The sequence below is a fragment of the Scatophagus argus genome, chromosome 12, assembly GCF_020382885.2.
Source record: "Scatophagus argus isolate fScaArg1 chromosome 12, fScaArg1.pri, whole genome shotgun sequence".
Classification (NCBI taxonomy): Eukaryota; Metazoa; Chordata; class Actinopteri; family Scatophagidae; genus Scatophagus; species Scatophagus argus.
Window position 1 is genome coordinate 228,386 of NC_058504.1, and position 13,229 is coordinate 241,614.

Sequence of the window (13,229 nt, forward strand, 5' to 3'; positions counted from 1 at the left end):
TAAGTAATTTAAAGTCAGCTGTGTAAAATTATGGCTCACAAGTTGTTTATTTCTACTTTTGAATGACATCATTTATAAAATTTCTTCATCTCTTTAATTAATAAATTAAGGTAATTTGACACAAATAGACACAATTTGGATTTCACCTCTTACTAAAATCATTGTTGTTTTTTTTCTAAGAAAAAGGAAATGGCATTAGATTTTGTTTTACAACATTCACTCTCATTTTCATTCCAAACTGGAAAACTTTCTCAGTGGAAAAGTTTAAAAATGAACACTGACAAACAAAATCAATGAGCATCTGCTCCTGATGCATAATTTACAAAGTTTAAGATTAAAGTAGGTCATCTGAATCATAATTATATTAGTAATACTGGACATATATATAGTAAAATAAATAATATTTAAATTAAGAATTATTTCTGTTTATTGTTGGGTGCCTCTGGTGGCCATAGTAATTATTACAGCAGCAACGCAGGAAGTCAGATGACGTAGTATGAAGAGTGACAGTCCACACCAGGAGGAGGGCAGGCTTATGATGGATTACACTGCTTATGCTTGGTAAGACCTGCCCCACCTGTCCCTCTCATTGGCTTACTTGAACCATTCATCACCCCTCATACCTAAATCAACCCAACCAAAGATGGCTACCAATCAGAGGAGGGGCTGCATGGGTCTTATCAAAATAAGTAGTGGGATCCATAATATTCACCCTGGAGACCACTGTTTGTGTCCCCAGTGAAACCAAAAGTTATCAATGACTTATTTCAACTTACATCATGTGCATAAAGTGAAGTTACATAAATAACATACTTATTTTAATCTATTATTAATGTAAGGACTTACTTCATATGCCCAAACAACAGTACATCAGACTGCTGCACTGACCTTTCCTTAAATCACCAAAAAGTGCTTGTGCTTCAATTATAGAAGAGTTCACAGTTTGAGAAAAAAAGAAAAAGAAATGTATGTTCATCTGTGAACATTTTCAGCACACATGTGTATGTATAAAAACCAAATGTTTTCACAAATTACTCTGTTGGTTGTTCTCACTGATGACTGCATGACCTTATAATTTTCTGTCACAGTGAACATTCAAGAGATGTTCAGAAACTGAACAGGCTGAAAAAGCCAAGAACGCTGAGCTGAAGAATGTTATCTGACTTAAAATGAAATGATTTCAATGTGTGTAACACCATGAACTGTGGACTAATGACTGGTGGCATGATACGAAGCTAATTCGCGGTGTGTTTGTGAAAATGCTATTTGAATACACGTGATTTGAGTCCCTCCTTCTCAGCCATTTCACCACTGTGCACCATTCACCATGCCGCCAAGTGCCCAAGAGTAAAACACTGAATTCTCATAAAGTGATTCTCCATCCCAAATATTCAGTTTGAGGGTCAGGCAGCAGTTTGGAAAACGATTCTTTAGCCGGGATTTCAGTGGTGACCAATTTTCATTTTGTACCAAAATGTCCAAAACTTGAAACCAGCGGCATTGAGAATTTCCATACTGTTGGACTAATAAAGGGTTATCTTATCTTATCTCATCTTATCTTATTTTAATCCAGTTTTCTGTCACTGCTCTTTATGTGTAGTACACTGTATGGACAAAAGTATTAAGACAGGCCTCATTTATTGAATCCAGATGTGGTTTGGGGCTGTTCTTCAGGGTTTGGGCTCGGCCCCTGACTTCCAGTGAAGGGAAATCTTGATGCTTCAGCATACCAAGACATTTGTGGCAACAGTTTGTTGAAGGCCCTTTTCTATTCCAGCATGACTGTGCCCCAGTGCACAAAGCAAAGCTCCATAAAGACATGGTTGGATGAGTTTGGTGTGGAAGAACTTGACTGGCCCACACAGAGCCCTGACCTCAACCCCATCCAACACCTTTGGGATGAACTGGAACGGAGATTGTGAGCCAGGCCTTTTGGTCCAACATCAGTGTGTGACCTCACAAATGCTCTACTGCATGAATGGGCACAAATTCCCACAGAAACACTCCAACATGTTGTGGAAAGCCTTCACAGAAGAGTGGAAGCTGTTAGAGCTGCAAAGCTGTCTGTGTGTTTACAATGAGACGTCATTAAAGTCCCTGTTGGTGTGATGGTCAGGTGTACCAGTAGTTTTGTCCATATATGGTAACCCAAGGCATACTTGACATATCACAGTGAAGTCATATTTTTCTCCCCCTGGTGAATACAGGTCCAATACTCATTCTGCCTTTAGCTCTGGTTTGGTCACCACCAACTCCTGAGAAAATGATCAGCCTCTAGATGTTCAACAACCAGCTTGTTGTTAACTCTGCTTCTGCTGTTTGGTGCAGTGTGGGTCCAGGTGAACAGTGAACTTGCATTACATTCTTTAACACGGCCACTGAGCCAAGTGTAGACAGAGGGAACAAATGTTGTGTTGGGATGGAGCAGAGGCTTCACACCTGAGGACATATGTGTAACACAAAAAGGACACACAGCCCTGTTTCCATGGTGACGCATGTTTTCATGCGTCACCATGGAAACGTGCACACAGACTGCAGGAACCTGCAAATGTAGTCATAAACACACACACAAACACCACCTCCATGCACATATCCCTCAAACACGATCAAAATGAATCATTCATAAGGAACTTATAGGCGCTGTGGTCCTCGAAAGTCTCATTGTGTCAGAGACGATGATTCAGACGAGCCTCGTGAAGTGAATGTGAGCAGCCTCTACAGTAATGCACTTCAACAGTTTAGGTTTTAATGCAGTCTTAAAACCACATTTTTCTTTTGGCTTAGTGAGGATTTAACAGAGCTGTACAGTTTCAACCCTGGGAGAGACACCCAGGGTCTTTGTGTCCAATAAGACACATGATGTTCACCAAAAGACATTGTTCTCAGCTCTGCCTGTTTTCGTGGACATTCACACAACACTTTACTTTTACAGGAAACAACCTTCTAGAACCTATGGTCAGTCTTTCTGATCTGGAAAACAACATCATATATAATCAGAAATAGGTTTTCTTTGTGTAATAGCAAATAGCTTTGGCCACATAATTCACTTCTATGACTCCCAGTCATTAATCACATCTCATGCTGTCAAATCTTCCTACACATTTCAGCAAAGCTGCTGGTTCTCCACAAAACAAGCTGAACTTCACAGATAGCCATCAGCCGGTAGGGATGGGACCACGGTCACATGTTGGGAACTGTGGGCAGCTCAGTCTCAGACAGGAGAACCAGTGTCTGAAAAACAGTGGACCAGTTTGGATCTAGTCCATTTGATTCCTGCCACCTCTTAAGACCACAGAATGCGTTTCAGTTGATCTTTAAAACCATAAGCATCCTCGGCTGGGCTCCTGAAGTCCTATCAGGGATCTGGTTTCTGGAGCTCTGTTGAATCTCTAGTGTCTCCGCTGGATTTCGGCTCTGGTTGTGTGGCGGCTCCTCGTCAGCTCTGTGGCAACAGTGTGAAAGTTGAGGTTGTTAAGATGTGACTGAGGAGTCGTTGTTGGTCACAAGCAGGACTCGTGGGACTCTATGTTGGCATGCAGAGACTTCTTCTCCTGCTCCATGTGATTCCCGTTGTGAAGAGCAGAATACCTGAGAGGAAATATGAGAGAGGCATAAACTATTTCTGTCAGGCATTTATCACTGTATGCTGAATACCTTTAAGCAGCTGAAATTAAATCAAAGAGAAAACTTTGTACCTATAATGTCATTGTTAGTCACTGTTAGTCTTAGAGGCCACAGCCCGATGAGAAAGAAAAATGGGTCCAATCACTAATTCTACATCTGAAAAAGCCAACAGCCTTCCAAACCACCTAATCTGGAGCAGACAGCACTGAGATACAAAGTGAATGGCAATGCTTATTTTCCATGATTAGAAACAGTCAGAGCCAGTGCCTTCATGTAGTCTGCTCAGTGCCAGACAGTTCTTTCGTAGAGGGATAACACAATCAGTTGATGCCTCCTGACATTCACCTAATGGAACGAGAGTCATTTCTCGACACAGTCCGATCCCTGCTTACTGGAACAGTGATCACACAGTCTGGGTTACAGTGGGATCAAGACCTATTGTCAAAGCAGGTTGACTTTGTTACGACACATTCGCAGGGGAAGGAGTGATAGTAGGATACCACGGCTCGATCGAAATAATCTATATAGACAAAATGTCTCTCATTTTTCTACAGTCTATAGGTTTCACTGCGTCTGACTGAGGATGATGAATGTCTGTGGTTCACATGCATGTACCAGTGTGTATATGAGGACAGCACAGACGCCTCACAGCAGACTAAAACCATTACATGCTGTTCACACAAACACCATAACCAAAGACACTTCCTGCTTGCAAATCGGCCATGAAGATTACCTTCCTGACATTTAGACCTCTTCAGAAGGAGAGAGAGAGACTCTCATCAGAGCAGAACCCTAAACTGCTGCCACATTGCAGTGTTAAACCCTCAGCTGGTCTCACTCTGGGTCCAAGATGTTTGTAAAGAAGTTATTGACAGCTTTTTATTGATGGCTCATGCTTTCAGTTATCAGACAGAAGCTACATCAGCTTGTGTGTGTTCAGATGAACTGCATAATATCAGCTGTGAGTCATGGTCACACCGATCTTCATGGATTGAAAGCTATGCTTTCATGCTTTACGACACTGAAATTAATCCAAATGATGCTGCCATCGGCAAAGCAATGCGACAGCACAACAAATGGTGTTTCTGGAAGAGAGGGGTTTAAAAACAGAAAAATCTCAGCAACGTTCATGCTGCAGTCAACTCAGTTGTCTGTGATTTTCAGAATTTCAGAATTCAGACAAGTTGAAGGATTAAACGCTTTGTTGTGTGGCTTCAGTGAAGAAAAACTCTGTCACAAAGCTTAAAACCAGAATCAGAATCAGAATCAGAATTCCTTTATTTATCCCTGAAGGGAAATTCTTGAAAGAAAAAACAAGGCTATTTTTCCTATTTCATGAAAATGAATTTATATTTCAGAAGTTTGAATCTCTAATTTTCAGCCATAATAATTTATAAATGAGTGGGGAAGGGATGAAACTCAGGTCTTGTGATGTGTAAAATGCCCTAAGTGAAAATAAGCTGGAAGAATCACTGATAAATACAGAAATGTATGTGCAGATTGTCAGCGTGTTCATTTTCTCATCTTTATAAGTGGATGAAATGTAGATATGGAGCGGGACATGTGGCTGCATCCGTTCTGTGTTTATTTGTGGTTAGTTTGTCCACAGCTGAGCCACCAAGCCAACTGGCAGAGCAAGAGACAGGATGGAGATTTGTTTAATGAGGCCAGGGGAGACAGACAGACAGAAGGCATGGATTACAAGCAGACTAAACATTTCCACATATTTTGGCTGTTGACATGCCTTTAGCAAGATTTGGTGTGTGATGTAGCACACAGTGCGATGTTCCTGTGGAGGAGTGGGAAGGAGAAATTTCTCAATGAAATCAATATTCATAAATACAAAGTACACTGAAATATGGATTTCATTGACCTTAATGACCATAATGTTGGTTTCTTATTGTTCTCTGAATGTCATCCACTTTCTCAAATTAATGACACACTCAAGGAAATAACATTTTTAATTTAAAACAAAAAAATCAGCTATCATCATCAACAGACCGGAGAAACAACAGTGTTGACATTATGTCAGAGACTCTGTGTTGTGTAGGAGAGATATCTGCTGGAATTAGCATGCTAACCAGCTAGCCATAGCTCGTCCTGTAGGTAATACTACTTTGTGCCTCTAGAGGCCCCTGCAGTTTTAGCTGAATGAATATGATGAATACCAGCAGCAAGTTTGCTGAGTTTCACAAGCTCTCTTAGAGCTTAATCTAATAAGGCAACAAAACAAACTCACAGCTTGTGCAGAAATTAAAGATTTTTACACTTGTTTTACTTACTTAAAAGAAAAATCCAACTGTCCACCTTCGGGACTCTCCTTTACCGAACTAAGATGAGCTGAACTGCCTCACTGACCCATTTTCTCTGTCTCACATGAGGCAAAACCAGGCAGGTTTATGATACAGTTGATCAATACCTCAATCTTTTACAACATAAAGATGAAACACATCTTCTGATGACCAGGTTCATTTCTGTTCGAGATAAACACTGAACAAACATAAATACAAACTGTTAATTCTCGTTTACAAAAAGAAATCCCTGAATTTGTTCTTTGCATGAATAGAGGAGAAATGTATATTTGCAGAAAATGTGAGCACATTTCACCAAAAGTGATCCAATCTTCCACTTCTACAGCCACAACGACCCCCCGACCCCCATCACCCTCCGCCTCCCGTGAAGACCACTCGAAGCCTCTCAGCCTGTCCAATCACTGATCACATACTCAGGCTCTCCGTCGCTCACCACTTCTCCTGATGATCCCACTCAGTTTTTCCTATCTGAAGTACAATAAATGATCAACATGATCGGGAAGTCTTTTTTTCCTTCTTCTTCTTCTTCTTCTTCTTCTTCTTTTCTTTTCTCTTTTCTTCTGTGCTGTGTCAGGGGTTTGTATCCAGGTCACCACCAACCAGGACACCAAGGGAGCCTGTTTCAACCACACAACACTTGAGGCAAAAGCGCCCAACAGAAAAACAACCACTCGACCCACTGTGATGCTGATAAATGAGAGGGAGGCAGCAGGATAGGAGGGGGTGGAGGACAGGAAGAAGGATGATATGACACAAGTACAATAGACCTGAACTTGAAAAGAAAAGAGATTACATAGCATTGAGCTAAGTATACTGAAAGGAAGAAGAAAATTATGCAAGTTATTCAGAATTTACACCCACAAGGAACATTTGTTTGTAGCTCAGCAAAAAACAAAGAAGAATATGCATGTTGGCAAGAGACTTTCCAAAAAGGAGAAACATGTTATATCTATATATGACAATTTTTTACAGTCCTCTGACCTTGAAAGACTTGTCCACAACTTAAAGATGTGCACAGGTAAGCAAAAGCATCCAGAGTCTTCACTGTTAAATGAATTATAGAGGGTGCGGTGACTTCACCTCAATTTTAGTGACACTGAGTAATGGAAGAAGAGGAGAAAGGGCAAAAAGAGGAGAGAACCTCTCCAGACCAGAGCCTGGTCTGAAGGCATGTCAGAGAGCATTGGAGAGTGCTGAGAGATTTTTTAGCTAGCTACAGAAACCCAATCTGCACCAGACAAAAATCAAAAGCTGAAATGATACCGCTGCACACATCTGTGTTGTTTCCATGGTGATGGAAAACCACCAACGTTCCATACAGGGTCAGAAGAACAGAGGGGACGAAGGAGTACCTTGTGAGAAGCGGACAATGAAAAGTATTCTCTAAGTTTTATTTGCACAAAGATTATTGAAGCAGCCTTGTAAGCTAAAGCTAAAAGCATCAAAACACATAGCAGCTGAAAAACAGAATTAAAGTTTGAATTTAGTGACTTTTTTCAGCTTTACCAGCAAATCTTGGCAGGATCAGCATACATTTGTTATGTACACTATATTTGCAGGCCAGTCAAGTTCTTCCACACCAAACTTATCCAACCATGTCTTTATGGAACTTTGCTTTGTGCACTGCGGCACAGTCATGCTGGAATAGAAAAGGACCTTCAACAAACTGTTGCCACAAAGTTTTCCAAAATGTCTTGGTATGCTGAAGCAAGCAAGATTTTCCTTCAGGGGCCGAGCCCAAACCTTGAGAAACAGCCCCATACCGCACCTGAAGTTGATCACAAAGAGGTCTGTCTCAATACTTTTGTCTATATAGTGTAGTTCAAGTGCTCCTGTAAACTGAGCAAGCTGACTTGCTAAACGTTTTCAGCCACTCAGAGAGACTCTTTCCACTGGCTACATATCGTACATAAAACCTGTAAAGTCCAAGAGTGCACAAATTTCAGTCATGGTCAAGTTTTGTCTTTTGGTGATGGTCGTGTCTTTAGCGCCCTCACTAGTTAGTTAGCTCAATAGCTAACTTTTAAGGACCTCTACAGCACTGTAGGGTCGCTCTCTCTCGCTCTCTCTATATAGCGCATCCAGAAAGTATTCACACCCCTTCGCTTTTTTCCACATTTTGTTATGTTACAGTCTCATTCCAAAATGGATTAAATTCAACTTCTCCCTCAAAGTTCTACACAACATACCACATAATGACAAAGTGAAACAAGTTTGCTTGAATTTTTTGCAAATTTATTAAAAATGAAAAACAAAATGTAACATGTGCATAAGTTGAAAAATTGAGCTCAGGTGCCTCGTGTTTCCATTGATCATCCTTCAGAGGTTTCTACAACCTGAGTTGAGTCCACCTGTGGTAAATTCAGCTGATTGGCTGTGATCTGGAAAGGCACATCCGATGGGTTATTTTGTGTTGAATTTTGAAGGAAAAAAATGAATTTAATCCATTTTGGAATGAGACTGTAACATAAAAAAATGTGGAAAAAGCAAAACAGTGTGAATACTTTCCAGATGCACTGTATATACATATATATCTGTATATATATATACAGATATATATGTATATATGTATCATTAGGATATATATATATATATCATTAGGATCCACTGACAGCCAGCAGATCCTGCTGAGCTGTATGGGATTAGATGGCAGAGCAGGCTTTGCAAAGCATCACTCACAGCAAACAAAAATCCCTCCCTTTTCTGTCACAGTGATACCATCTGCAAGCTTTCAAGCTTAGTTTCAGACTGAGACAGAGAGAAAGATGCAGAGGGAGGGCATCCATCATAACCCCTGTGAAGATTCTCTGCATTCATACCAGAGTGCAGGGGTTTCAAAATGGATACTTTGAATCAGCCTGTTATTTTAAGTTTTTTTCCCTTCTTATTCTTCCTCTTTGGTCAGATTTCTGAGTGCGACAAGGGTGATGGACCTGGGCTATCTCTCTGAGAAATCATTTAAACAGAAATGGATCTGTTACTAACAACAGGGAGGCTAACAGTCAAAATGACTGGCTCAAAGGAAAGGCGTAATGTTATATGTAGGGACTGGTGGCACTCTATTCTGTTCCCTCCTACACAGAAATATATCTTTTTTTCTCTGACTGACTTCAGCTCTCCACTTTCTGTTTTCTCTTCAACAGAATTATTTTGTGGATCAAACCTGAAAAGTGAAGCCAAACTTAAATTATTTCTGAAGTCCTGCAGGAAGTGACTTCGCTGGTTACAAACAGAAGTCTGATTGCATGTGAGCTTAAGAAAAAATGAGCTGACTTCTCAGCTGATTTATGACATTTCTTGATGAGTTTGTGGTCTTCACTACAGCAGGATATTCGTATTGTATATTATGTCCCCCTGTACAGAGACCATAAGGCAGGAAATGTTTTATTGCTGGGCTACCACAGTGTGTCCTCAGGTTATAAGTTTGATCCAATCGGGATCCTCCCCAACTCCACCCCTCATTCAAATCTGGTTACTTCTCACTTCAGAAAGTCAAAACATCCATAATGTCAAAGGTTTTATGGATGTTTTAATGTTAAGGCTTCACAACAACCAAGTGATAGGTGGCGTCATGGTGACCCGATCCACTATTTATTATGCAGCCTCTGGTTCAAGGCTCAGAAACTGCCATTAATCACAATGCATCTCGCACTGCAGCTCTTCTTCCCCTGGTGTGTGACTACAGGACTTTTGGTAAAATTTAACAACAGGGATATAATCCATGTTAAGACATTTTTCCACACTGTGCCATTTCTCTCAGCTCTGGCCTCTCTTTGCAGAGTGGTAAAGAGTGGCCCAAAAAGCCCCATTTCTGAACATTTTTTGTTGAGTGAACTCTCAGAGGGCTGAGCTGAGAAGCGCTGAACCTCTTGCTCTGTTTGTCTCAGAACATCAGGACAAGGCTTTGTGTTTGTGCGTGCGTGTGTGTGTGTGCTAGGGATGAGATCAGTTTACTGCTGTCTCTCACTAGATCAGAGGTTTGATTATTCCTGCACGACCGATGCCTGCAACTCACTGTTCCTCATCTAATTACTTACATGACTGGAATGTGTGTGTGTGTGTGTGTGTGTGTCTAGATTTTGGTTGAATTTATTTGAGCATGCAGGTGCATCTTTACATCCCCTTTAGCATCAGTTTGTCACAGCAGGTGAGTGTTTGTCGCCTGAAGGTCCAGTGTGTGTTTCAGCGCACCTGAAGTCTGTTGTCCATCTGAAAGTGTCGTTAACAGGGTAGTTGGATGAAGCCATAAAACAATCAGAAAATACTGATTGTAATATTTTGCTGTGCAGTGATTGACAAGTGTAGCGAAGGAATGCTGAAGGTTTTAAAACCAATGTTTGTTGTTTTGCAGACAAAATGAGCCATCAGTTCCTCTGTCAAACCTTAGAACAGACACATGAAGACAGCAGCTTGTTGTCCTCTGATGAGTGGACATGCACACAAAGACAGAAGCACACATTTATACCCTGCTCACACACTGCAGCTTGATGATCATCGTCACTCCACTCAGACCAGCAAAACCTCAACATTTTAAGACAGCATTTCTGCTGGAGAGCGACTTAAGAACTCAACAACGTCTCCTTCCAGAGACTATGACCAGTCATTTTAAATGTCTTAATTGAATGCAGTGATGTATGTCATGCAGCCAGCTTTGTGTGTCTGGTTTTCAATGTGATGTGAAGCCACCAAAGGCCAAGAAACCTTACATTTTTTTTCCAATTGCTAACACACTAAAATGACATGCATAGCACCGTTATTTAAACTGACACACAGAGAGCAAGTCTCTAAAGTCTCTTAACACATTTTCTGCTTTACACACATTTTGCAATGCAAAATGGCACTTTGTTACCACATCACTCAGGAAGTAAGCACTATAAAAAGACCACAGGTGAGCACAGTTTTGTTTTTGTTTTCACAACAACAATGGAAGACAGAGAGAGCACCAGAGAGAACAAGAGGAAGAGGGAGGGAGAGAATGAGAGGGGGAGGAAGAGTGAGAGACAGGGATAGAGCTAGGAGTTCATGGCCAAAGAAGACAACAATTTTCAAATGAAATTGAGAGCAACCTTAGCTGATCATGTCATCAACCATGGGCTGACCATGTGAAAGGCTGGACAGGAAGTGGCGCCTAGCTTGAGCCATTTCGCTGTCGCCTCTGTCATTCGTTGGGTGTTTACTTCATGAATGGCTGATGTCATACACTAACTGTGCAAGTTTCCTGTATAATCTACTCTACTGTGGGGAAAATATCTTTAGGCTGCATTGCACTGCAAGCCCTATATTTTTGTTTTTCTAAAGGACTAAGAGATGCAACCATGGTGGAGGAAGGGGCCAAATGTTCTCCGGGGTACAGAAAGCTGCCATTGCAAACTTGGTTTGAGAAAACAATGAAATCAGATTACAAGAAATTCAAAGACACATTATCCAAGACAACACCGTATTTAACTGGATAACACCATACTGACTGATTTTTGTACTTTGTTTTCAGGGAATACTGGAAATGGATGCTCCTGCAGTCCCACATTAGTTCATCTTTATAGATGAGGCTGGGTTCAACCTAGCAAAAACCAGAAGAAGGGGAATTGGCTCTGTGGCCAATGAGCTATCATAGATGTTCCTGGTTAACGTGGTGGGAACATCACTGTGTGCACTGCCATCTTCAATACACATGGTGTTCTCCACCATCATGCCAACCTTGGACCACACAATACAGCCCATATTCTCAGATTTCTGGATGGACTCCACAACATTCTCATACTTCCAGAATGTATGAATGATGCAGCCCATCAGAGAAACTGCTATGTTGTAGTATGGGCCCTAACACTAACAAAAAGCAGAATTCATTTGCATCTGAGGTTTTGCAGCTCGATAGCAAGTTAACACAGTGAATACAGTCCATATTTTCTCTAGCTAGCTATGCCTTCGTCCCACAAAAATACATCTTCCTTGGATGCCAGAATTGCAGAACAGCTCGGTCGTCTTATTTAAATTTCCTAAGGGTTATGAGATGAAGAAGAGGTGGATTGATTTCATCAAGAGCTGTGCTGATGGAGAGCTGAAGAGCACCACAAACACTCTCCTCTACAGTGACTGTTTCACACTGGCTGTTTTACAAACTTTCACCAGAGACAAAGGGGGTTCATGACTAATCTGCTGTTACTGATGGATGGGGCTGAACCAACTAACTCCATACCAGGCCCCAATCCTCCTGTCCTGGCGACACACTGTAACATTATCGGTCCAAATTGAGCGTAACTTGCTTTGAGTGCTCATGCTGTTTGTCTTGGTATTGCTTTACATAAACTTCAAATAAAAATCTTCTGAAAACAAATAAGTTAAAGGTTAACCCAGTGCCAATCTGTAGCAGCCTTATTGTGAAACTGAGATGTGGGGATGCTGTTGCTTTCCACACATTTCAACTCCATAACAAGTCTCAATATTTAATTTATTGATCATAAGTCCGAATCAAAATGTCTGAACAGATAACCAGTGCTACTTGTCTGTCGTCCTTATGGGACAAAGCAGGAAGTAACCTTAGGCTGTTGCACTTAAAGTCTGAGGAAGGAGGGCTGGTTGGAATCAGTGCTTTACTGGAATCAGTTGATGTATTCTGCCAGTCAGGAGTGATGACTTGTTGAATCCTGATCTGCACTGGCAGAGGTAGGACAATTTCACATCAATACGTGGCTCGCTGGTATCTGCGTGAGCTGCTCCAGTGGCGATGATGGGAAGGATGAAAAGTTTCCTACCTGGAGGGCAGGAAAACTTCACTAGTGTAGCATGTAGTCCCAAGAGAGAATGACATCTTCCTATTCATGATACTCTGAAAGGAGAAAATAAACATCCCTGCAGCCAGAGATGAGAGGTAATCATGAATGAAAGTTCAGAGACTGAATGTGTGTTGGCTTCCTGTGAGTCTGCTTGTGTGCTTGAGAATGAAAAAGAAGAAGCAGAAGCATTCAGGAAGAAAACTCACAATAGATCAGAGCCTCCAAATGACCTGAGGTGAAGCTGCTTTATTCTAGCCAGAGTCAGAGATGCCTCAATGAAAAGTCCAGAACTTGAACTTGAAACATGTTCAAGTTGCCCTTTAAAGCTGTGTTGTCAGTTACTAATGCCTCAGTAACTGCCAGTGTGTTTAAGATGGTGCATCCAGCTGCCAGTTAGTGTACGATGAGAACAGTGCAGAGCGTACTGATTTAAATATTACTCCCACAGAAATTGATTGCTTTGTCCACTGAGAAAGAAGATTACAAATCATAGGAGGCTAGCTCCTTGGTATAATTCAAACAT

General features: G+C 41.2%; 1 protein-coding gene across 3 annotated transcripts in view; it reads right to left on the reverse strand.

Moving 5' to 3' along the window:
* Positions 1 to 2,020: 2,020 nt before the first annotated feature.
* Positions 2,021 to 13,229, reverse strand: part of htr4 (5-hydroxytryptamine receptor 4) — a 102,309-nt gene continuing 91,100 nt past the window's right edge. For all 3 annotated transcript variants that reach the window (XM_046405811.1, XM_046405813.1, XM_046405812.1), the window contains one exon: positions 2,021 to 3,588. In XM_046405811.1, coding sequence (XP_046261767.1) covers positions 3,501 to 3,588 — 88 coding nt within the window. In that variant the 3' untranslated portion in view covers positions 2,021 to 3,500. The remainder of the gene's footprint in view (positions 3,589 to 13,229) is intronic.